At 46.6% G+C, this 24787-nt stretch overlaps 1 protein-coding gene across 4 annotated transcripts; it reads left to right on the top strand.

Annotated features, from left to right (window-relative positions):
• The first annotated feature begins 2643 nt into the window (after positions 1 to 2643).
• On the top strand, positions 2644 to 24700 carry STAM2 (signal transducing adaptor molecule 2). 4 transcript variants are annotated; one of them, XM_059475816.1, is made up of 15 exons: positions 2688 to 2758; positions 4590 to 4674; positions 7881 to 7965; positions 10861 to 10936; positions 12663 to 12758; positions 15637 to 15783; positions 16583 to 16652; positions 16995 to 17181; positions 17855 to 17949; positions 18340 to 18422; positions 18585 to 18672; positions 19067 to 19121; positions 20095 to 20248; positions 21209 to 21366; positions 22024 to 24700. In XM_059475816.1, the coding sequence occupies exons 3-15, from the start codon at positions 7928 to 7930 to the stop codon at positions 22220 to 22222; spliced, it is 1446 nt and encodes a 481-aa protein (XP_059331799.1). In that variant the 5' UTR covers positions 2688 to 2758; positions 4590 to 4674; positions 7881 to 7927; the 3' UTR covers positions 22223 to 24700. The 4 variants fall into 4 exon arrangements, with proteins under 4 accessions (XP_059331798.1, XP_059331797.1, XP_059331799.1 ...); XM_059475815.1 differs by lacking the exon at positions 4590 to 4674 and having other exon boundaries at positions 2644 to 2758; positions 18343 to 18422; XM_059475814.1 differs by lacking the exon at positions 4590 to 4674 and having other exon boundaries at positions 2644 to 2758.
• Positions 24701 to 24787: the final 87 nt, after the last annotated feature.

Genomic DNA, 24787 nt, shown 5'->3' with positions numbered 1-24787 from the left:
CTCTCGCTCTGATTCATGACATGAAATTAGAAGTTTCGGTGCAATTAGTGAATTCAGACCTCCGGAAATTTTGCCTTAAAAATCTGGCAGGATCGGGATGGCAAAGGGTGGCCGGGAATGTGAGGTAACTGTGCCCCCTGCAGACAGCAGGAATCCCTGGGAAAAAATCCCTGGAAAACGGGAGGGGAGCAGGCAGGTCGGAGATCCACTCACCGGACCTCACAGCCCATCCCTCTGAACGCTTTGAGCTCAAAGGTTTCCTCCAACCTTGCTGATTTCATGGAATTTAAGAATAAAAACCTCGGTAAAGAAGCTTTGTTAACCCCGGGCCATCACAGCTGATTTAAAAACCAACGTTTTGATGTACAAAATGTTCAAAAAATATGAATTGTTATCATGACAAAAATGAAACGCTGAATTTTTGAAGGAAGATCAGTGTGCTCTTCAAATTTTAATTAATAATAAAAATTTCCAATTTTTCAAATGTATCATTCAATTTCTTTTAATTTCAGTATCATAATTAAAATTCTGTATAAAAGATGCTAGAAAAGACTGTTTCCACACATGCAAGCGAAACTTTGTTATCTCTGAGTCTACACTTTGGTGTTACAGCTGAGGAAAGGAATGTGACCCTGAAACTGGAGGTGAGTGAGCAGGGCAATGTCACTGACTCTTACAGGAAGTTTTTAGGAATGCTACAGTGATTTGTGCTGGAATTCCAAGGTGCTGCCCTTCTCCAGGGCCGGGCCCTGCGCTGCTGCCGTGCCTCACCGTGCCACAGATCCCTTGGGAACGACTCAGGCTGGCTCCCAGCTGGTGGCTGTGCTGGGAACAACCCTGACTCATCCCAGTTATTCCTCACAGCAACGGGCACCCGGAGCTCCTGCTGACCACAGCAGGGATGGGGACAGCTGCTGCTCAGAACGGGGATTTTGGGGGGCACACATCCCACAATCTGTGCTGCCACTGGGGCATCCCTGCCTTGCAGAGGCACCTTCCCTATGGAATGTCCCTGTTTGCCACCACCCCACCGCAACCCCTTATCCCTCATCTCCTCAGCCAGTTATTAATTGGTGTCCTCTCAGTTATTAATTAGCATCCTCTCTCCTGCTGGTTAATGATTCTCTCGTTCCTCGTGCTAATTACTCCTTTCCCTTCCCCTGTTTTGGGTCAGGCAGTTCCTCGGGGTGGGATCTTCCCCCCTGCCAGAATTCCTTTTTATCCAGCCACAGCTGATTTCTGATTTATGCACAGCTCCTGAATTGGGGTTTGTGGGATCTTCCTTGCCCTGGGGGCTCTGCCAGATGTCATGTGGTCCCGGAATCCTGAATTCCCTGATCCACTGCCAGGGGAAATCCTGAACAGGAATCCTGCATTCCCTGATCCACCACCACAGGAAATCCTGAACAGGAATCCTGCATTCCCTTATCCACTGCCAGGGGAAATCCTGAACAGGAATCCTGCATTCCCTTATCCACTGCCAGGGGAAATCCTGAACGGGAATCCTGCATTCCCTGATCCACCACCTCAGGAAATCCTGAACAGGAATCCTGCATTCCCTGATCCACTGCCAGGGGAAATCCTGAACAGGAATCCTGCATTCCCTGATCCACCACCACAGGAAATCCTGAACAGGAATCCTGCATTCCCTGATCCACCACCTCAGGAAATCCTGAACAGGAATCCTGCATTCCCTGATCCACCACCTCAGGAAATCCTGAACAGGAATCCTGCATTCCCTGATCCACCACCTCAGGAAATCCTGAACAGGAATCCTGCATTCCCTGATCCACCACCACAGGAAATCCTCCTGAACAGGAATCCTGCATTCCCTGATCCACCACCTCAGGAAATCCTCCTGAACAGGAATCCTGCATTCCCTGATCCACCACCTCAGGAAATCCTCCTGAACAGGAATCCTGCATTCCCTGGGAGCTCGCTGCTGCTCTGCCCCACCGGATCCATCGTCCTTGTTGATTCTAATTGGAACCTACAAAGAACACCAAATATCATCCTTCACGGAGAAAAGCTACACGTATTCCACGCTTGACAACAATCAGGCAGGACCTGCCTCATGACCCTCTTCTCCCTGCAGCCCTCTACGAAAACTGTTCCGCATTTCCGACGGTTAACAGTTTTTATGTTTTGTTTAACTTTTGCTCCTGGGATGTCAGGACGAATCACCGCCCACCATCCCCTCAGCCACAGCTGCCCCTCAGCCGCACTCCCCCCTCAATCTGCGCCCTCAGACAGCTTTAATTCCGGTTAATTAAGATTTCATTCCGGTTAATTAAAGGACAAGCGGGGACAGCCCGGAGCGACGCCGCGACCCCTCAGCACGGCCGCGACATGGCGGCGCATGACGTCAAGGCGCCGTCCTGACGTCACGAGCGCACGCAGCACCCCGTCAGCTCCGCCCCCGCGAGGCCCCCTCGCCGCGGGGCTGCCCCACGCAGTGCCTGCCCCGCCGCCGCGCTCCCGGGGCCGCCGCCGGCCCCGTTCCCCCCCGGCCCGCCGGGCGGCTCCGCTGTTTCCCCTCTCGGCCGCTCATCCCGGCGCTTCGCGGCGCTGCGGGCGCGGCGCGGGCCGCGCGGGGCGGTCGGGCGCGGCGGGCAGCCCGGCTGTCGAGGCGGCCGAGGCGGGGCGGGCGCGGCGGCGGCGGCGGCTCCGGCCGGGTCAGTCGGTGCGGGGCGAGCGGCGGCGGCACCGGGGGCAGAGATGCCGCTCTTCGCCGCCAACCCCTTCGAGCAGGACGTGGGTGAGCGGCTGCGCCCGGTGCAGGGCAGGCGGGGCGGCCTCCCGTCCCCTGCCTTCTCCTCTTCCTTCTCTTTTCCGCTTCCTTTTCCTCCTCGTTGTTTTTCTCCTCTTTTCCTCTCCCTGTTCCCCTCCCCGCTCTCCCGATCGGTGTCAGTCTCGGTCCCGTTGGGTGTCAGTGGATGATCCGGAGGAGGATCGAGTGCTCCCATGGCTGGTTCATGGTTGGGCCGGGTGCTGAGGGAGCAGGGCTGGCCTGAGGCAGCGGCAGCCATGGGGAAGGAGCCGGGCAGGCGGCGAGGGCGAGCGCTGCTCTGGGTCACAGCCAGCCCTGGGAGCGCTCCGGGCTGGAAATGTCTGGAGAGATGGAAAAGGCCCTGGGAGGTGCTGGGCCAGCGGCTGAACAGGAGCCAGGAGTGCCCAGGTGGGCAAAAGGCCGGTGTGGCACAGCCCCAGGGCAGTGCCCGTCCCTGTGCTGGCGCTGCTGGGGCACCTCCAGGGCTGGGGACAGCTCTGGGACAGGAGGGACCCTGAGGGGCTGGAGCGGGGCCAGGGAAGGGAACGGAGCTGGGCAGGGGCTGCAGAATCCCTGAGGGAGCCGGGCCGGGGCTGCAGAATCCCTGGGGGAGCCGGGCAGGGCTCACCTGGAGCACAAGAGGATCCCCAGGGATCTTTTCCCTCTCTGGAATTCCCTGCCAGGAGGGCACAGCCGGGGGGTCGGGCTCTGCTCGCAGGGAACAGGGACAGGAGCAGAGGGAACGGCCTCAGGCTGGCCCAGGGCAGCTCAGGGGGGCACAGCAGGAATTTCCCCATGGAAAGGGGGCTCAGGGACTGGAGCTGCCCAGGGAGGTTTGCAGTGCCCATCCCTGGGGGTGTCCCAGGAGTTCTGGAGGTGGCACTCAGGGCTGGGCACAGGGTGGGCATGGGCACAGCTGGGACTCTGTGACCTTGGAGGGCTTTTCCACCCAAAATAATCCCGGGATTGCTCCTGTGACAGTGCTGGGCCCAGGGCACTGCAGCTCAGGGATCCCTGGCTGCTCCTGCCCCGTCCTGGCCGGGCTGGGGGCTCTGGCAGGGAAAGGATCCCTCAGTCCCTCCCTCCTTTCCCTCAGCAGCATCAGGGAATGGTTTGTGTCTGTTTTGCTCTGACTCCTAAAGTTTCCCAGCTTTCCCAGCATGGCTGAGGTGTCTGTGTGCCTGCTGGGTTTGCAGGGATCCAGGGAATTGTGGAAGATCTGCTGCTTTTCCTCCTTTTGTTGAGGATTCCTTCCCAGCAGCTGCCCCAGAACCTCCCTGGGCACGCAGTGGGAGTGTTGGGGTGGCTGTGCAGGGCCAGGAGCTGGGCTGGATCACCCTCATGGATCTTCTCCGGCTCGGGATATTCTGTAATTCAGGGATTACAAAACCTGCCTGGGCTTGGGCTGAGCACGGTGACTCAGTGGTTTGGGTTTGTGTCCTGCCCTGACTTGTGCTGTCTTACACTCGTGCTCAGTGTCACTTCTTTGTTACACAAGGCCTGTTCTGAGTGGCAGCGCTGAAAAAAGCAGTGAAATAAACGAGACACCGGGCTCAGCTTTCTTGGTGGGATCCTAGGAAAGAGAAGAATTCAACATTCCTGGGATTTTTGTCCCTGCCAGAATGGGAGAGATTGAGTGCTCTTGTTGCCACACAATCTCTGGTTTGTTTGTGGGATAAGTTGAGCTGGTTTCTTATTTTATTTATTGTTTTACTTCCAATTTCAGTTCCCTGCTGCAGTTTGCCGTTTGACCACACTCACATTGCACATGGCTCAAACTGATGTGTTTGTTCACGTGGATTTTTTTTGAACTCTGCAGGATTCTTTAACAAACTTAAATGCTTCAAGGACTGCCAGGCTGCAGAACTTCAAAACTGGGACTCTGTTTGCTTAAACTTTACTCAGTGTGTTTTTCCTTTAATAATTTAATATTTATAGTTATAATTTTTATTATCACTTATTAAAATTTAGCATGTGCAACACAATAGGAACTTGAATTATTGGGGCTAAATCTTAAAGTCCCTTTCCAGAAAAACTTTGTCATTAGAAGCTTTAAACAAATCAGTGTTCTGTTGTAAATTAGAGCATGGAAGATATCAGATTATCACATGTGGATGCTCTGGGGAGGTGCTGAGTTTGGAATTTTGGTGCCTTTTGTTGGCTGCAGCAGTGGGGCAGATTCAGCTGCCTCTTCATGCAGAGCTGCTCTTTTCTGGAGCACCTGTGGAGAAAAAGGAATTTCCTTTTCCTACCCAACCCAGCCCTCAAGCGCTTTAATTTCCCTTAGGTTTTATTTCCTTTTTTCTTTTTCTCGTATTTATCTTTATTAGTATTATTCTTTCCCAATGTTATTATTTCCCCCAATGTTATTTTTTTTGCCCAGCTGCCTTTGCTGCCGTGGTTCCAAGCCCCCAGAGGTGAGCAGAGCCTTGGACTGTGTTGGACACAGCTGCACATCCCAGATAACCCTCTGCAGCTCTGGGGGAGTGTGGCTGCTCTGCTGGGACAGGAACCCCCAAAACGTTTGGAACTGTCACATTTCCTGTCTGGATCTGTTCAGGCTCCACGTGCACTCACTGTTTGCCCAGCTCTGTCCTTCTCTCCCATCCCCTCACCCCTGGAGCAGCCTCCTTCCCTCTGGAGTTTGTTTTCCTGCCCTTCTCTGCAGGGCCATGCAGGGCTCCAGGAGGTGTTTGCTGGAGCTTGGAGAGGTCCTGCAGGGATTGGTGACAGGGGGTGAGGACGTCCCCTGGTCCCTGGCTGGTGTGGGAATGATCAGGGACGATCCTGATAATTTTCCCTCAGTGCAAAGTTTCTTCCTTTTCCCCCTTTCCCTTTTCCCCCTTTCCCTTTTCCCCCTTTCCCTTTTCCCCCTTTCCCTTTTCCCCCTTTCCCTTTTCCCTCCTTTCCCTTTTCCCTCCTTTCCCTTTTCCCTCCTTTCCCTTTTCCCTCCTTTCCCTTTTCCCCCTTTCCCTTTTCCCCCTTTCCCTTTTCCCCCTTTCCCTTTTCCCCCTTTCCCTTTTCCCCCTTTCCCTTTTCCCCCTTTCCCTTTTCCCCCTTTCCCTTTTCCCCCTTTCCCTTTTCCCCCTTTCCCTTTTCCCCCTTTCCCTTTTCCCCCTTTCCCTTTTCCCCCTTTCCCTTTTCCCCCTTTCCCTTTTCCCCCTTTCCCTTTTCCCCCTTTCCCTCCTTTCCCCCTTTCCCTCCTTTCCCTCCTTTCCCTTTTCCCCCTTTCCCTTTTCCCCCTTTTCCCCCTTTCCCTTTCCCCCCTTTCCCTCAGTTCCCAGCTGCTTTCCTGGAGGAGCTGTGGCAGTGCTTTGGGGCAGAGCTCTCCAATCTTTTCTCCTTCTGGCAGTGGGAGCAGCAAACAATTCCCAGCCCCTTCCCAGCTGCTGCTGTGAGTGCTGTCCCCCTCCTGGGCTGGCAGTGTTCCTATGGAACCACACAGCAGCTCAGCTCAGGGAGCTCAGCCAGGGAAAAGGCCCCTGGAATTCTTTATCAAAGCACCCCAAGCAGCTCATTCTGCTTTTATCATTATTTCCATGAAAGCCAGCTCAGGTCTAATGTTCCTTCATTAATTGGGGGGCTGCAGAGGACGAGTCATTCCATGTTTTTAAAGGTTACGTTCCCTCTGTGCTGAAAAACTCCTGGAAAATGCATCCTCCCACATCTGCTCCTGCTCTGGCTCAGCATCTGTGAGGGAGTTACCCTTCAGAACTGTTCCTGCACTTAGGGAAGGAGAACAGCAGCTGCTGCTCGGTTTGTCATGCTGGCAGGGAGGGAAGCTTGCAGATCCCTGAGAGTTTGGGAAGGACAGAGCTGGGGTCCCACGGCTGCTCCCAGCACAGAGGGAACGGGCTCCTGTGGGCACGTGCTGGGAGCTGGGAGGGAGCAGCACTGAGTGGGGTGTGCTGGGGCTGAGCTTGTGTTGGGATGGGCATGGAGTGGGGTCAGGGAGCTCAGGGGGACCCTGTGGCTCTGCACAGCTCCTGCCAGGAGGGCACAGCCGGGGGGTCGGGCTCTGCTCCCAGGGAACAGGGACAGGAGCAGAGGGAACGGCCTCAGGCCGGCCCAGGGCAGCTCAGGGGGGCACAGCAGGAATTTCCCCATGGAAAGGGGGCTCAGGGACTGGAGCTGCCCAGGGAGGTTTGCAGTGCCCATCCCTGGGGGTGTCCCAGGAGTTCTGGAGGTGGCACTCAGGGCTGGGCACAGGGTGGGCATGGGCACAGCTGGGACTCTGTGACCTTGGAGGACTTTTCCACCCAAAATAATTCCATAAAAATTCTCAGGTGAGCTCTTCCAGCTGAAGCCTGTGATCATCAAACCTTCCTGTTGCCATGGGAGAGTTGGGATTGTTTCTGCCCTGGCAGGAAAAGCTGGTGTGATTTCCACTCAGGGAAATTTCAGTGATCCTTGGGAAGTACTTCAGGATATCCTTGGGAATCTTCCCACTCCTTAGGGATTGCATATCCAGGGAATCTGCAGCTTCCAGAGGCTGATTTCACTTGATTTTCCTTTTTTTTTAAGTATTTAAAATTGCAGGCACTCATTTATTTTCCACACCATCCATGAATTTGTTGTTCATGCCCTAAAATATTGATGCACTTAGAAAAAAATCAATTCCATCATTTTTGGGGTTAGTTCTGAAGGTTTGTGGTTTCAAAATAATATGTACTTCCTTGAAGTAAAAATTCCAGTCTGTGAGGATTAATTATGGCCAAAATTCTAAATTTCCATGTTTTTTACATCTGTAACAATAGGAATTTTGGATATTGGAAAAAGATTTCCTTTGTGGAAATCTTTCTGCTGAGCAGCCAAAATAAAATGGAGTTTAGTTGGTTGAAACTTAATCTTGAAGCAGCAAATGCAATCAGATATTGAATTTGCTGTTTATTAACTTGGGATTTAAATAAGCCGGCTAATAAAAACTTAAAAGCACAAATAAATACCATTAAGCCTTATTAATTAATCTATAGAGTGAGTGGGACTAGATCAGCCTTAAGGTCCCTTCCAACCCAAATCATTCCATGAAATATTAATTAGGGATACATTTTATTGATAGAATCTGAACTGAAGCAACAAATCACTTAATAAATCTCCTTTTCCTTTCCAGAAAAAGCCACAAATGAGTACAACACCAGTGAGGACTGGGGGCTCATCATGGACATCTGTGACAAGGTTGGAAGCACTCCCAATGGGTAAGCTGCCCTCAGCATCGCAGGGAATTCTGTGCTGGGAGCAGGAAAATGGCACAGAGAGCTCCAGCCTCCCAAATTCCTGGAGCTGGCTGGGAAATGCTTGGGCAGAAATGTTCCAGGAGGGTTTGGAGCAGAGCAGTCTGTGTGTGCTGAGCACATTCCAGCTTTTGCCTGGAGTTTTTGCACAGAGTTATCCATATTTAATGATCTGGCACAAATGTGGGCAAGTGGCTGTGCCAGGAGAGAAAGTGAAACAATTTCTGGTGTGGGAATGATCAGGGATGATCCTGATAATTTTCCCTCAGTGCAAAGTTTCTTCCTTTTCCCCCTTTCCCTTTTCCCCCTTTCCCTCCTTTCCCTTTCCCTCCTTTCCCTTTCCCTCCTTTCCCTTTTCCCCCTTTCCCTTTTCCCCCTTTCCCTTTTCCCCCTTTCCCTTTTCCCTCCTTTCCCTTTTCCCCCTTTCCCTTTTCCCCCTTTCCCTTTTCCCTCCTTTCCCTTTTCCCCCTTTCCCTTTTCCCCCTTTCCCTTTTCCCTCCTTTCCCTTTTCCCCCTTTCCCTCCTTTCCCTTTCCCTCCTTTCCCTTTTCCCCCTTTCCCTCCTTTCCCTTTTCCCCCTTTCCCTTTTCTGGGCAGAAAAACACCTGGCAAGGACCTGGGGCTTTCATGGTGTTTGTCTGTGTCTGCTTGTTAGGAAAAATGGGAGAGAAAAGGGAAAAACAGGGATCAAAGCACAAATCACTTGGAATCACTTTAGCCTGAGTGGAACTTAAATGGAATTTCAGTGATTCTGTAGTGGCCAGAAATATTTGCTGAATTTTTGAGTGATAACGTCTTTTAAATTTGGAATTAATCTTCAATTTCTAAGATTAATTCTGGAATTAATCTTCAATTAATTAGAATTTTTAAGCAACTCAGAATTTTCAGCAGTTCTGTTTAACATTAAAATTGGGGTTTTTTTGGTTGTTTTGTTTTGGTTTTAATTGATTACCTGCCACAAGCAATAACAGCAAATCTGTTCAGTCTGGGAATCTTTAGTCCTGAAGGAAAAAAAATGTCCTTTGTGTCCTTTATTAAAAATCAATTTTTTTTAGTGCCACAAGAGTTTTGTAGAGGGAACTGTTTTAAATCTGGTTTTGGAGGAAGGGATGTTGTAAAAAATTCTGTGATTTTAAAAAAATACATATGCAGAAATAGAAGTATATAAAATGCATAATTAAATGTAAATATATATATTTGTATAGAAATTAAAATCCCAAATTCTGAATTTTAAATGCCACTGCTGCTGGCATATTTTTAATTCAGTTTTGTGTCATTTTCTTCCTTTCTGCCCTTGAGAATAATGAAGATTTTTGCCTACCCTAAATAAAAATAAAACTTAACATAACTGAGTTGACTTTGCTGAATGGTTTGTACATGAAATAAAATGAAAATATTAGGACTAAAAGTGTATTTTTCTGGCACAGAGGCTTTTCTGTGCTTTGCTAAAACAGCAGCTCTAGTATCTGGCAGTGATATTATTTTTTAAATGCTGCATCAGCTTTTTTTCCCCAGGATTTCATGTTTTTAAATGTTCCAAATACGAGTGTTAATGAAGCTTTGATGTGCCTGAGCTCCTGCCAGCCATTAATGCTCATTTCAAGTGTGCAAACCCCTCAGCAGCAGCATTTAAAAAGCTCTTTATTATTCTTTATTATTCTCCTCTCACCTCAGATTGTGCTGAAACAAATTATGGCAACCTTTGTGTCCTCAGGCTGAGGGGAAGGGGACCCAGGAGCTGGGAATGAATAAATTCCATGAAATACCCATTTACTGAACGCTCTCCTTTTGTGGGGACATTCCCTTCACTGCCTGCCCCAGCCTTGCCATTGCTTCCCTTGCTGGCTGGCTGCAGCTTTGGGGATGGGTGTGGAGTGCCAGGGAAAAAGGGAATTTCTGCCAGTGCAGCTCCCAGCTGAGGACGGACGGACAGACAGACAGACAGACTGCTCAGGGGGCAAATCTCTGCCCAGCCCCGAGAGGCTCAGTTTGGTGACGTTTTCATTCAGCAGGCTCAGCTTTGGTGACATTTTTGTGCAGCAGGCTCAGGTGTGGTGGCACTTTTGTTCCTTAAGCTCAGCTTTGGTGACATTTTTGTGCAGCGGGTTCAGGTGTGGTGGCATTTTTGTTCAATACATTCTGGTTTGGTGGCATTTTTGTTCAGCAGGCTCAGCTTTGGTGCCATTTTCACTCACTAAGCTCAGCTTTGGTGCCATTTTCACTCACTAAGCTCAGCTTTGGTGACATTTTCACTCACTAAGCTCAGTTTTGGTGCCATTTTCACTCACTAAGCTCAGCTTTGGTGACATTTTCACTGAGTAGGCTCAGATTTGGTGGCATTTTGATTCAATAAGCTCGGCTTTGGTGATATTTTCTTTCATCAGGCTCAGGTTTGGTGACATTTTTGTTCAGTAGGTTCTGGTTTGGTGACATTTTTGTTCATTAAGCTCAGCTTTGGTGCCATTTTTGCTCAGTAGTTTCAGGTTTGGTGGCATTTTGGTTCATTAGGCTCAGCTTTGGTGCCATTTTCACTCACTAATCTCAGCTTTGGTGCCATTATCACCCTATAAGCTCAGCTTTGGTGCCATTTTCACTCACTAAGCTCAGCTTTGGTGCCATTTTCACCCAATAATCTCAGTTTTGGTGCCATTTTCACCCAATAATCTCAGTTTTGGTGCCATTTTCACTCACTAAGCTCAGCTTTGGTGCCATTTTCACCCAATAATCTCAGCTTTGGTGCCATTTTCACCCAATAATCTCAGTTTTGGTGCCATTTGGTTCAGTTCTGGTGGAGTTTGGGCTCGTTCCTTGCACAGCTCCTGTGCCTCCCATTTCTCCAGAATTTCTTGCTCCTTTGCAGAGCCAAGGATTGTCTTAAAGCCATCATGAAGAGGATGAATCACAAAGTTCCCCACGTGGCTCTGCAGGCTCTCACAGTGAGTAAATCCCAAACTCCCCCAAAACCTCATGGGATGCAGCAATTAAATATTTACTGAGCAATTCATTAACACCTTGATTAACCTCAGGAAATCAGGGTCTGTGCTGCATTTACCTTTTATGTTAGATTATTTGCACTCTTTTTTTATTTCCATTTTTCTTTCTTATTTTGGATTATTTGCACTCTTATTTATTTGCACTTTTCTAATTTTGGATTATTTGTAGTATTTTTTAATTAGCACATTTTTTTTCTAATTTTGGAATATTTGCAGCCTTTTTTTTTAATTTACATCTTTTTCCCTTATTTTGGATTATGTGCACTTTTTTAATTGCAGGATTTTTTCCTTCTTTTGGTTTATTTGCACTCTTTATTTTTCACTTTTTTCCTGATTTTGGATTATTTGCACTCTTTAAAAATTGCTCTTTTTTTTCTTATTTTGGATTATTTGCACTCTTTTTTATTTTATCTTTGAAAATTTTTTGATTGTTTGCACTCATTTTTTTAATTTGCACTTTTTTCTTTATTTTGGATTATTTGCACTCTTATTTATTTGCACTTTTCTAATTTTGGATTATTTGTACTATTTTTATTTGCACTTTTTTTCTTTGGATTATTTGCACTTCTTTTAAAATTTGTACTATTTTCCTTATTTTGGATTATTTGCACTTTTTTTTAATTGCGGTTTCGTTTCCTTTTTTTGTTTATTTGTACTCTTTATTTTTCAGTTTTTTCCTGATTTTGGATTATTTGGATTCTTTTCTATTTGCATTTTTTTTCTTATTTTGGATTATTTGCACTCTTTTTAAAATTTACATCTTTTTTTGTTATTTTGGATTATTTGCTCTCTTCATTTGCACTTTTTTTCCTTATTTTGGATTACTTACATTCTTTTTTAAAATTTCCACCTTTTTTTCTTATTTTGGATAATTTGCACTAATTTTTAAAATTCACACTTTTTTCCCTTATTTTGGATTATTTGCATTATTCGCACTCTTTTCTATTTACACTTTTTCCTGTATTTTTAATTATTTACACTCTTTTTGTTTTCACTTTTTTCCTTATTTTGTATTATTTGCACTCTTTTTTATTTTCACTTTTTAAAATTTTGGATTATTGGATTGTATATATATATATTATATAAAATTGGATTTAATTGCAGGTTTTTTTTCCTTTTTTGTTTATTTGCACTCTTTATTTTTCACTTTTTTCCTGATTTTGGATTATTTGCAGTCCTTTTTATTTGCACTTTTTTTCTTTAGTTTGGTTTATTTGCACTCTTTTTTATTTGCAGTTTATTATTCTTTGCACTGTTTTTAAACTTGTACTTTTTTCCCTTATTTTGGAATATTTGCACTCTTTTTTAAATTTGCCATTTTTTCCTTATTTTGTATTACTTACATTCTTTTTTAAAATTCACACCTTTTTATCTTATTCTGGATTATTTGCACTATTTTTTAAAATTTCCACCTTTTTTTCTTATTCTGGATTATTTGCACTATTTTTTAAAATTTCCACCTTTTTTTCTTATTTTGGATTATTTGCACTCTTTTTATTTTCACTTTTTGAAATTTTGGATTATTTGCACTCTTTTTTTTTTTTTTTTTTTTGCATTTTCCCCCTTATTTTGGGTTATTTGCACCCTTCTTTTTATTTGCACTATTTATACTTTGGATTATTTGTACTTTTTTTTCCCTGCATTTTCCCAATTGTGTTTCTGCTGTCAGCTTTTAGGAGCCTGTGTGTCAAACTGTGGGAAGATTTTCCACTTGGAGGTTTGCTCCAGGGATTTTGCCACTGAAGCTCGAGCTATAATAAACAAGGTAATTGTTTATGAACCTGAATTTCCTGGGGAAAGATTATTTTGGTAATTTCTCCAAATTAATGTTGTAGTCAATGCACATTTTCTGTGTTTTCACTGAAATTTGTGTCATTTTTACTGTGAAAAAATAATCTGTTAAAGAGCTGACAGCTGATAATCCTTCACACTTTTACAAAATTACATGAGCAATTTTAATTAAAATCTGTGTTCCTAAGCCCCATTAATGTGATCATGATAAGTGCAGCTTTTCTTGAGGAGAGTTTTTATTGGGCTTGAAGGAAATTCCTGGGCTGAAGTGAAAGGGAAGATTATGAGGAAGTGAAATACATTTGTATAAGGGAAAGGATGAAGTTACAGACAATCCTTTTTAGCTTTTTAGAGATTCTGGGAATGTTGAATGAGAAAATAACCAAGAAAAGGAGACTGAAATGGTTGTGGTCAAGCAGCTGCTGGGCTCTAAATGTGGCTGTAAGAATTGAGTAAGCAGGAGCAGCTTTTCCCTAATTACTGCTCCACTTGGAGACAAACCTGGTTAATGGGTTAAAAAGGAGTTTTCAGATCCCTGCAATCATCAGAGGCTGAGCAAAGCAATTAAGGAAAGTAATAAAATTGCTGGGAAGCAAAATGAGTTCACAGCTCTTGTGTTTCTGGCTTTTGTGGGAAAATAGGTCTGCAAGTGCTGCCTGTGTTCCCATTAGGCAGGGTCCATCCTGGGGCTCACACTGACCTTCAGCAACCAGGGATGGGCAGGGGTCCCAGCCAGGGGTGGGCAGGAGCCCTGGGATCTCACCCAGGGGTGGGCAGGAGTGATGGGATCCCACCCAGGGGTGGGCAGGAGTGCTGGGATCCCACCCAGGGGTGGGCAGGAGTGATGGGATCCCACCCAGGGGTGGGCAGGAGTGATGGGATCCCAGCCAAGGGTGGGCAGGAGTGCTGGGATCCCACCCAGGGGTGGGCAGGAGCCCTGGGATCCCACCCAGGGGTGGGCAGGAGCCCTGGGATCCCACCCAGGGATGGGCAGGAGCCCTGGGATCCCAGCCAGGGGTGGGCAGGAGCCCTGGGATCCCAGCCAAGGATGGGCAGGAGTGATGGGATCCCAGCCAGGGATGGGCAGGAGCCCTGGGATCCCAGCCAAGGATGGGCAGGAGCCCTGGGATCCCAGCCAGGGGTGGGCAGGAGCCCTGGGATCCCAGCCAAGGATGGGCAGGAGTGATGGGATCCCAGCCAGGGATGGGCAGGAGTGATGGGATCCCTCTCAGGGATGGGCAGGAGTGATGGGATCCCACCTGGGGGTGGGCAGGAGTGATGGGATCCCAGCCAGGAGTGGGCAGGGACCCTGGGATCCCACCCAGGGGTGGGCAGGGGTCCTGAAAACCCACCAGGGATGGGCAGGAGTGCTGGGATCCCACCCAGGGATGGGCAGAGGACCCTGAGATCCCACCCAGGGATGGGCAGGAGTGATGGGATCCCTCCCAGGGGTGGGCAGGAGCCCTGGGATCCCAGCCAGGGGTGGGCAGAGGAACCTGGGATCCCTCCCAGGGATGGGCAGGAGCCCTGGGATCCCTCCCAGGGATGTGCTGGAACCCTGGGGTCCCTCCCAGGGATGGGTTCTGGAGCACAATTTCTGTGTTCTTGGGAAATACTGACCCTTTATCCCCAGCTCTGTCCCCTTGGAGGAATAATGAATAAAACTGGGCTTTTCCCCTCTTTTCCGTGAGAAAATGAGTTTAGCCAAGTGTGACAAACATCTTTGTGCTGCTCCTGAGCCCAGCAAAGGTTCTGGTTAAAAATGCAGGTTGGAGCCTGGCACCTGGCAGTGCCCTCCCTGCCCAGCCATGCTGGGATCTGATTCCTTGGGGTGGGAATCTTGTCCCAGTGCCAGGATCTGGGGGTGCCACAGAAATTTCAGGCAGAGCCTAAACTGATCTTGGTTTGCCCCCACTCCAAGCAAATCATCTTCTTTTACCAGCTCAGCTCCAGTTTGGGAATAAAAACTGTCCCCATGGATTGTCCCCATGGATAATTCCTTTTTGTGGGAGAAGCTGCTTCAAGCAGACACAGATCAGGGGTTTGTGAGGGTCTCTCAGCTGGGACAAAGCTGTCCTGACATCTGAGGAGAAACTGCAGAGGCCAGAAAAGGTGGATGGGAGGGAAAGATTCCTTGGAGGAGTTCTTGTAGGAAAAGATTTCTTGGAGGATTTCTTGTAGGGGAGGATTTCTTGGAGGAGTTCTTGTAGGGAAAGATTTCTTGGAGGAGTTCTTGTAGGGAAAGATTTCTTGGAGGAGTTCTTGTAGGGAAAGATTTCTTGGAGGATTTCTTAGAGGGAAAGATTTATTGGAGGGAAGGATTTCTTGTAGGGAAAGACTTCTTGTAGGATTTCTTCTAGGGAAGGTGTTCTTGGAGGAGTTCTTGGAGGGAAAGATTTCTTGGAGGAGTTCTTGGAAGATTTCTTCTAGGGAGAGGTTTCTTGGAGGATTTCTTGGAGGAGTTCTTGTAGGGGAAGACAGTGGCTTATACCAGACCAGTTGATGTGGTTGGGAAGTGGAAAACAACACACTTGAGAAGGAATGAAGAGAAAATTGAGGTTAAATGGAGGGTGAGTAACACAGAGAGGCAGAAATTTGGGATAAGTGTGGTAGGTAGCCTGAATTTCTCCAGAATTGGTGCTCCAGGAGCTCAGCATGTTCTCTGAAATATCAGATCAGGGTATAAAAGGTCAGATATTCTACACTCTGCTCCCCAAATCTTCTCAAGCGACATGATTATTAATAATTAAGCATATTTATAGTAAAATGTGTTTGGTAACAATTTTGGTAACGGCTCCTCCTGTTCATTTTGAGGCTCAAAAATCTCTTTTTATCCAATTTTGTTCTTCCAGGCTCACCCAAAAGTGAGTGAAAAGCTAAAAACCCTCATGGTGGAGTGGTCAGAAGAATTCCAGAAAGACCCACAATGCAGTTTAATATCTGCAACCATCAAATCCCTGAAGGAAGAGGGTGTCACCTTCCCTGCAGCAGGGTCCCAGGTGAGAGCTGCTGTGGGACAGGGATGGTCCCAGGCTCTGGTGTCCTTTCCCAAATCCCCTTTTCCTGTTTGTCCCAGGAGTTGGCCTGGGTTTGGAGTGCTTTTTTTTCACTTCTGGTGGTTTGTTGTGCCCAATCTGACAGCAGAAATGCCAGGTGGTTTTTTCCTGACTTCTTCATACTTCTAAATATTTCCACGTTATTCAGTCCTGAAAATTGAAATTACAATTTCTATTACAATTTACTCACACAAAGTTTACTTCCCTCTATATGAAACACAGAGGGTTTTTTAACTTTTACAATCCCTCCTCCCTCCACAAAGATGTTTTCACTTCTAAATCTGATCTATGTGTAAAACATATGGCAGGAACATGGGAGAGTTGGGCACTGGCACCCAATTCCAGTTCCTGATGGGAATGAAAACTCCAGGGATGATTTCACTGTGCTGCTGGGGAGAATTGTAGGATTTCAGTCAGCAGCTCCCAACTGCAGCATCTTGTCTCTTGAAGGGAGCAGAAAAGTGGAAAGAATCATTTAAGTGAGTAGTCTCACTGTAATAAATATGACTAAAATAATTATGTCAATAAAATCAGTTATTTCAATTAAATCTCAGTATTTCCTTTACTTTTTTTTTTTCCCTGCTGAAAACAGAAACAAGCCTGAAGAGTGGTGACTTTTATTTCTGAGATCACCTGGATTCCATAATTCACCTGATCAGGAACAACTCAGTGCTAATTTTTAAAAATACCAAATTATGGAGATGTCATTGTCATTTGTCCTTCTGTTGTCCCACCTTTGCAGGCCTCCACCAGTGCTGCTAAGAATGGCTCCTCATCCAGTAAATCCAAAGAAGATGAGGATATAGCTAAAGGTGAGTTGCTGTCTCAGCCTTGGGTTGGACTCCAGAAGTTTGGTTAAAAAGCAGGGAAATGGGAATTTGGGCTCTTTCCTGCTGCACAGGATTGAAATCAATGCCACAGTGGGTTGGGAATTGTGGCATTCCAGGTGTTTCCCTCATCCATGGGGATGTGGGCTAAGACACATTCCTCCCCATCACACAGCATTTTAAATGTTAGCTTCCAGTACTACAGCAGCAGACACAGACCTTGTTTAAATAAACCAACAAATCCTGTTTTTGTTAAACAATCAAACTGCTTTGTCTGCCGGGGTAAACCCCTCAAACCTGTTCTCTTCCTCTCTGCCCCACCTGCAGCTATTGAATTGTCTTTGCAAGAGCAGAAGCAGCAGCAGCTGGAGACCAAATCCTTGTACCCACCTGCAGAAATGGCACAAAACCCCCAGAGCCTGAGGAAGGTGCGAGCTCTGTATGACTTTGAAGCTGTGGAGGACAATGAGCTCACCTTTAAAAGTGGAGAAATTATTTTTGTTTTGGATGACAGGTACAATACACTCAGGTGGAGCTGACTTTGTTCCACCACTCTTGTTTCTCTCAGGGTAGCACATTTTTCCTCTGATGCTTTTTCCCCCTCACAGAAATGTCATTGTCACTCTGCCCCGCCTCACATCCCTTTCTCTTCCTTTTATCTTTCCAAATTCCTTGTTTCTGACCTCAAATCTTTTTTAGTGCAGGGAGAACCTCGAGTATTTCATCCAATTTGTAGTTTGGAAGATAAATCTTAGTTGGTTGTCTGACATAAGAAAATGCACTGGCATCACATTCCATCTGCTTCCAGCAGCCGTTAAACCTCTGGCTAGCAAGAATCAGATTTGCCAAGAATAAAACTGATTTAAAATAGCTAAAATAATGATTGTTGTTAACACCTCTAGGGATATTACAATTTTAAATGGCTGGCAAGTAATCAATATAAAGATTTGATGGATTGTGTTCAATTTTCAGTGATCCCCTGACTCCTCTTCCTGCCTTCCCTCCCCTGTGCTCCAGCCCCTGTTTGGCTTTGTGCTAATCCCTGCCAAGTTCTCTTTTAGATATCACAGGGTTTTAGTAAAAAACCCACCAAATATGTCTGTGTACCTCAGATTTTCAGTAAAAACCCCAAATGTGTCTCTGGCTGCGTTCCCCCCTGAGCTGTGTAACCCTTTTTATTTCCCCAGCGATGCCAACTGGTGGAAGGGGGAGAACCACAGGGGAGTGGGGCTGTTCCCATCCAATTTTGTCACCTCTGACTTGTCTGTGGAGCCCGAGGCAGGTGAGTTACCTGCTGAAATGATGGATGGATCCTTGCACAGGCAGCTCAGTGCTGCAATCCTAATTAGCCCAGCAGCAAAACAATCTCCTCTGTCGGCCCCAGGAAAGAATTCAGAGACACCCTGCCCTTGTTTCAAACAATCAAGCACAGATATTCCATAACTCCCCTTAATTTCTGTCTCTATTTCTCTTTGAAGTTATTACCATTTTCTGTGACAGAAATTTGGTTCGATTCACCATAATTCCTTGTCAGCAACATATTTACAAATCCAGCAAATTGCCATTTCAAATGTCACAGTGTCTTTTCACACAGAAAAATAACAAGGAGCAAATGTTTGTTTGAAGTTATCACAGCAACAGAGAGAAAAGAAACTCATCTCTGTTCTTCCAGCAGCTGTGGATAAAATCTCTGTTCCTGAGGACACTGCAGAAGAAATTAAGAAAGCAGAACCTGAGCCAGTTTATATTGATGAGGTATGAAGCCACTTTAAAATAAAATATTGCTGGGCTTTTACATTCCTTCAGTGCTGAATGTTGGCAGATGATTCTTTTTCTATAAAGAACTTTTATTTGAATGTTAAACCAATCTTGGTATGGCTGGGAAATCAGAGTTCTTCATCTTGGCTTCCCTTTCAGGATAAGATGGATAAAACACTGCAGGTACTTCAGAGCATAGATCCCACAGATTTAAAGCTTGATTCCCCAGATCTTCTCAACTCAGAAGGTACTTGCAGCACTAAATGAGCTCTTTTTTATGACTTCTTCTCACAATTACCTTTTGTGGATTGAGCTGGGAGTTCTTTGTGTTTATTTTAAGCTTAGGGGAGCTGTGCTCTGTACTAACAGTGCTGGAGAACACTTATTTCACCGTGGGAGTGTGGGGCTCTGGGGATAATTTGAATTTTTTTAATAGTTCCAAGCCAGCTCCACGTTTAGCAGAGTCATTTGCATAACTCCCAGCTCTGTAAAATGCCTGAGCTTTGCAAGATGCATCTACCAGTCCCAACCCTGAAATAAATAAGAAAATAATTTTACAGTAGCTGGATAAAATATTTCTGGCTGCATTTAAACATTTAATTGTGCAAGACATCAACTGCCTCAACACTTTGTCTTCACAGATCTCTGCCAGCAGATGGGTCCAATGATAGATGAAAAACTAGAAGAGATAGATAGGTGAGCACAATTTATTCACTCATTTCCTTCAAATTGGGCAGGTTTAATGAGATTTCCTTGGTACTTTCATCTCCTGAGCTAGAAAACCTTGCAAGAAAAACGTAACAACTTTATTTTTTAATGCTGAAATATCAAGTTCTGAGCGTGTGCACTGAGATTTGATTGCTGCTGTCCCAAAATCCCCTGCACAGGTCACGGATGCTTTTTACTTTGGCATTTTGTGCCTGTAGCCTTCTCCAGGCTGTCCAGAGGTTGGAATTTTCAGCCTGTTGGTGATTATTCCAGGTTTTCCTCACCTCTCCCTCCTCAGGTTTGGCTGCCCAGGGCCTGAAGGGGCTGATCAGGAAAATGGAGAGGGACTGGGGACAAGGGATGGAGGGACAGGAGCCAGGGAATGGCTCCCAGTGCCAGAGGGCAGGGATGGATGGGACACTGGGAACTGGGAATTCCTGGCTGGGCTGGGATTCCCAGAGCAGCTGGGGCTGCCCCTGGATCCCTGGCAGTGCCCAAGGCCAGGCTGGAGCACCCTGGGACAGTGGAAGGTGTCCCTGCCATGGCAGGGTGGCACTGGATGGGCTTTAAGCTCCTTCCCACCCAAACCATTCTGGAATTTTGGGATTCAGCTGAAATTTGGGACAGTGGGAGGTGCCCATGGCAGAAGGTTGGAATGAAATCTTGTAAGATCCCTTCCATCCCAAACCATTCCATGATTCTGTGACTCCTGGGAATATTTGAGGGTGAAAGAACAGGGAATTCCACCTGGGAGTTGCTGGTTTGGTGCCACCAGTGATTGTGCAGCTCTTGGATTTTCCTTCCAGTCACACAACAGCAATTTTTCAATATTAATGGGTTAAAAACGACCTTTTACCTTTCAGGGGCTTATTTTTTTTGCACATTTCATGCAGCACTGGTCTTTCCTCCCCATGCAAGATGTCCCAGCAGCTCAGTGCCCTCTCCATTTGTTTTGGAACAGGAAACATTCCGAGTTATCCGAGCTGAACGTGAAGGTTCTGGAAGCTCTGGAGCTCTACAACAAACTGATGAATGAGAGCCCCATGTACTCAGCCTACTCCAAACTCCAGCACCCTGCACAATTCCCACCCACCTCCTCTGGGGTCTCTGTGCAGGTCAGTGTCCCTGGGATCTGGAAATTCCCTGCTGCTTATCCCCGCTTTAAAAAAATCACAGCAAAAACCAAAGGGAGCCCACGAGCAATCTGACATTGCCTTTGCAAGAAATTGGGATTTATGCACTGGAACAGAAGGTTTTGCTTGGCCACTGTTGAAAATTCCAGCAGATCCCTTCCATAATTCATTCCTTGCAGTTGGGATTGGGTGTTGCAGCAGCCTGGTGGGTATTCTTGCTGTGAGTCATGTCAATCTCCAAGTAAAATGTTCCCTTCTTATCTCATGGTGGGGATGGGAGGGAACTGGGATATCAGTCTATTAATCCCAAGTGTATTTTTTGCTAAATATAGAAACACTCTGCTTTTAGCTCCTTTTGCCCTTAGAAAAATGAACATTTTGTATCAGTTCTAAACATGTGGTATTTGTGCTCCAAACTGTTTTACACTGTCCCTAATGATGGCTTAAGGAATAAGCATGGAGGGGAAGGAGAGATTTTCAAAAAGCACAGAATGAGGGTTTTTACTTGAAATGAATTTTACTTTCATGTTAATTGTTCAGTGGGAAAAGAATAGTTGCCATGGCAACTGCTAGATCTGAAAATATGTCAGTTAAAAGTAATTCCGTGTCCTTAACTCCAGTAACGATGGAAAATTCATTATATTTGGAGGTTACAAAGTAATTTAAGCCAAAAGGCAGCTGGAGTTTGCTGTTTCCTCCCAAGACTGGTGCCTAGAAATGCCAGGATAATGCTGGGCTTTATTTGGGACAAACCTGTTTATCCCAAATGCAGCCCCCACCAGCAGCTCCAGCCCGTGCCACCTGGATTTGGAGGGAATCTTGCATTATTTAAACCAGAATTGGCAGAAAGTGCAGGTTTGGCTTCCAGCTGTAGAATATTCTGGTGGGTTCACTCCAAAGCTTGCTGAGCACCAAATCTGCTGGCTTTGCTTTGCTTTGCAGTCGTATCCTGTGCAGCCTCCCAGTGGGAATTACATGATCCAGGGGGTGTCCATGTCCCCAGGGTACAGCCTGGCCCCCGAGCAGGTGGCCCAGGTGAGGTCCCTGCCCCAGAGCATCAACTCTGCAGCCACTCAGCCACCTCGAGCTGCTTATTTAAGGTATGGACCCAGCAGTTTCTTCTTCCTGGGGGGAATTTTGCCACTTTGCATGTTTTTGTGGCATTTACATTTAGTGGCACGTCATTTTTGAGAGGAAAATACCAATTTTAGTACACCAGGGAGCAATGACAGCATTATTCTGGGTAAAACTGATACTGCATAAGGAGATTTCCCAGGAAGGTTGAAAAGGAACCTCTGATCTTGGCTTTAAGCACTCAGCACCAAAGATTGAAAATTAAATAGTAGGAGTAAGTTAAAGAGTAAGTTGAAGAGCAAGAGTAAGTTGAAAAGGAAAAGTTACATAGTAGAATTATTGAGATGCTGGAAGAATTTTGAGGGTGAAAATGTTTCTTAGTGCAAAAGCCATAAAAAACTGCCATGTTAGAGGCATGAAAGGTATGGAATTCCTGGGAAACTGTTTATTAACATGGAGGAGTGACTGGAGGGAAAGTGCAAGGCCAGAGCTGATTGAAGTTGAGAGCGTGCATGTCAAAAACTGTATTTTTGCAGCCGGCAAAGCATGAAATTGCTTCCAAAGTGACCTTTTTGGTCAAATGTACATATTTTGGGGGCTCCCAGCTTGCTTTGGGGGTGCCCTTGATGCTGAGGTGTCCCTGGGCTGTCCCCGTGAGCGTGGTTGGTGTTGTGTCCCCGCAGCCCCGGCCCCGAGCCCGCGCTGCCGCAGCCCTTCCCGAGTGTCCCGAGTGTCACCGGCACCGCCGCCTTCCCCCAGCACCAGATGGGCGTGGACATGGCAGCATTCCAGAGCAACCAGGGAGCAGCTTACCCCGTGGCACTGCCTGCTCACTCCCTGCTCCAGCAGCAGCCCAGTTTCCATCAGCAGCCCCTGCTGTGAACAGCCGGGATGGAGGAGTTCCGAGCTCGGCGGTCTTTGGGAGTCCCTGCCGTGGATATCCAAGTCCATCTTCCTCTCAAATAGCCCAGCTCGCTGCGTTAGGGTGGTGCAGAGTAAAAATAGGCACCAGCTCTGATGGTTATTTGCATTTTTGCATCCTGAACTAGATTAGGGGATGGTTTAAAATAATTCCCCGTTCCTCCGAGTCCCTTTTTTTTCCTCTTTCCCTGCGCTTTCAGGAAACGTCACTTGTGAATCTTTGAAAGATTGTCCCAAAATAATTCTCTTTGCAATGTGTTTCTGGAAGCTTGAGGATGCTGAGATGCTGTTGCTTTGCCTCCTCTGGTGTCTTCTGTAATCCTTGTGTCCCAGTGGCTTTAGGGAGCCTCTGCACTCCGGAGTCCCCTTCCTGAAGGACGCACTGCGCAATCCGAGGGGTCCCTGGCTCCCGCTGCAAGAGGAAACTCTGCCCTCAGGACCACAACCCTGTGGAAATAGGAGGAAAAGAGGGGTTTAACAGTGTTTTGGAAATCACGAGGATTGCTGTGTTTTTCTTGAGGAAAAGAAGTTTTCCTCCCATTCCCCGGTGTCTCGGCAGAGGTGGCACTGCCGGCACGAGGCTCCTTGGCAAGGGCAGGCAGGGGATGCTCCAGGTGGATCCAAGGGGCTGAGCCAGGAACTCACAGGATCTCTCTTCGGTTTGCCTTTCTGGATGGATGTAGAAGCGAAGGAGCATTGGGATTCCTTGTGGGAAAGGAGGGGCTGGAGAGTGTTTGAAGCTGCTGAAGCCTCTGAGGATCTGTTCCCTTTGCAGGGGGAGCTGAGTGGAACAGGAACCCTCCCGATGGGACCAGGGGTTCTGCCTCCCTTGGATTTCCTCTCTCTGCCCCTGTGTCCATGTCTCAGCCAGCCCTGAGCCCAGAGCAGCTCTGCACCACTGGGAAAGGGGGGTTTGAGGCCATCCCATGTGCTGGGGGTGGGATTGGGCTCCTGTGCACAGGAAATCCAGAGCCTTTCCCTGCAGGAGGGATTGCCTCGGAGCCGGGGAGAAAAGGAATCCAAGAATTTCTTCCCTGATGCACTTTTTGAAGGGTGGGGTTTGTCCAAGGGAGCACATGAGCTGGATTATCCTTTGGGAATGTGGGAATTCCTTCTTTTTCTTGTTTCAACCACTGAACAAAAAAATCACTTCATCCTCCTGTTTACCTCCTCCCTGGAGCATGGTCACATTTATCCTGCTTTTAACCACCTCTGCTGAGGGATAATCCTTGGTTTGGGGAAATAATGGAAGCAAATTACTGATAAAAACATCGCCATTAAATGCAGGAAGCTCCCAGATGTCTGAATAAGCATTTTTGATGTATAAACTTCATCCCAGACTGCAACTCCCAGGCTGCTGAGTGACCAAACCCACCCTTCACTCAGCACCTCCTTTATTTAATTATTTGCTATCTTGACCTTATATTTGCAGCCTCGTGCTCATGCAAAAAGTGCTCTTTAAATCACTTTTTATTGAAATGTGTGCAATTGGAAGGAGGATTTTGTCTTTCCTTTGGACATTAATTTGTCTTGATCCTTGCCCTGGAAGTAGCTCAGTACAAATAACACATGTGGCAATACTGAAGTGTTCTGATAACTTGTTCCTTGTGTCTTCTGAGGAAATGAGTTTATTTCAATGCTGCTGTTCCAAATTCTTATTGTTTGGAGCTTTTATTTGTCAGAGTTTACTTTGTTCCAAGTTGGTTTGGGGTAGAACTAAACCTTGCTCTCGTTGCTATCAATTCTCCATGTTTGTTAGGAAATTTAAATTGGTGGTTTTTTGGATTCTGAGCTTTGGGCCAAGAGAAATCTTCAGTTGAGCCAGCCAGATGTGATTTGATGATGTTAATTGTTAAGTATAAATAATGTATATACTCATTTGTCTGAGATTTTCTACACAGCTCCACACATGCCTGAACTTTTATAAAAGCAGGATTTGTCCTTCTGTCACCTCTTCTACTCCTAACTCTGTGATATGCAACTTGTAGATAGTGTAAAATAATTTAATTATTATTAAACCAGTGTATTTAGAGGGGGTTGGTGTTTCTCTTCATACTTCTAGACATGATCATATTTATTTTTAAGGCCTGATTGTAACTGAACATGCTGCCAAAGGATTTCTCTAACTCCAGATTTCTACCTTAGGTTTCTACCTGCTGTTTTCTATCAGGAATTCAGGGTGGAGAACTCCTGCTTTTTCATACAAACCCTTAACATAGGAACCTTTCTAAGGAGACTTTCCACGTGGTATATTTGTTTCATGGGTGTTAAGTGTCACTATGAGATCCATTTCCTTTGGTGTGGGCTGGGGACCTGTTGTGTCTGTTCAGTTTGTCACCCCAGAGTGCTCTGAGGGCTTGTGCTCTGTCACCTGATGTCAGCCACGCTTTGTCTCTCCAATTGGCTCCAGAAATAATGGTAAAAATCAGATTATCGAAACCTTCCACGTGCTCTTGTGTGTTCTTTGTGCTGCAGGGTTTGGTGGGGATGGCCTGGGCTTGTGGGACTCTGTGGCCTCTCTCAGGG

This window comes from Ammospiza nelsoni, chromosome 7 (assembly GCF_027579445.1).
Source record: "Ammospiza nelsoni isolate bAmmNel1 chromosome 7, bAmmNel1.pri, whole genome shotgun sequence".
Lineage (NCBI taxonomy): Eukaryota > Metazoa > Chordata > Aves > Passeriformes > Passerellidae > Ammospiza > Ammospiza nelsoni.
This window is presented reverse-complemented; position numbering and strand designations above follow the sequence as displayed.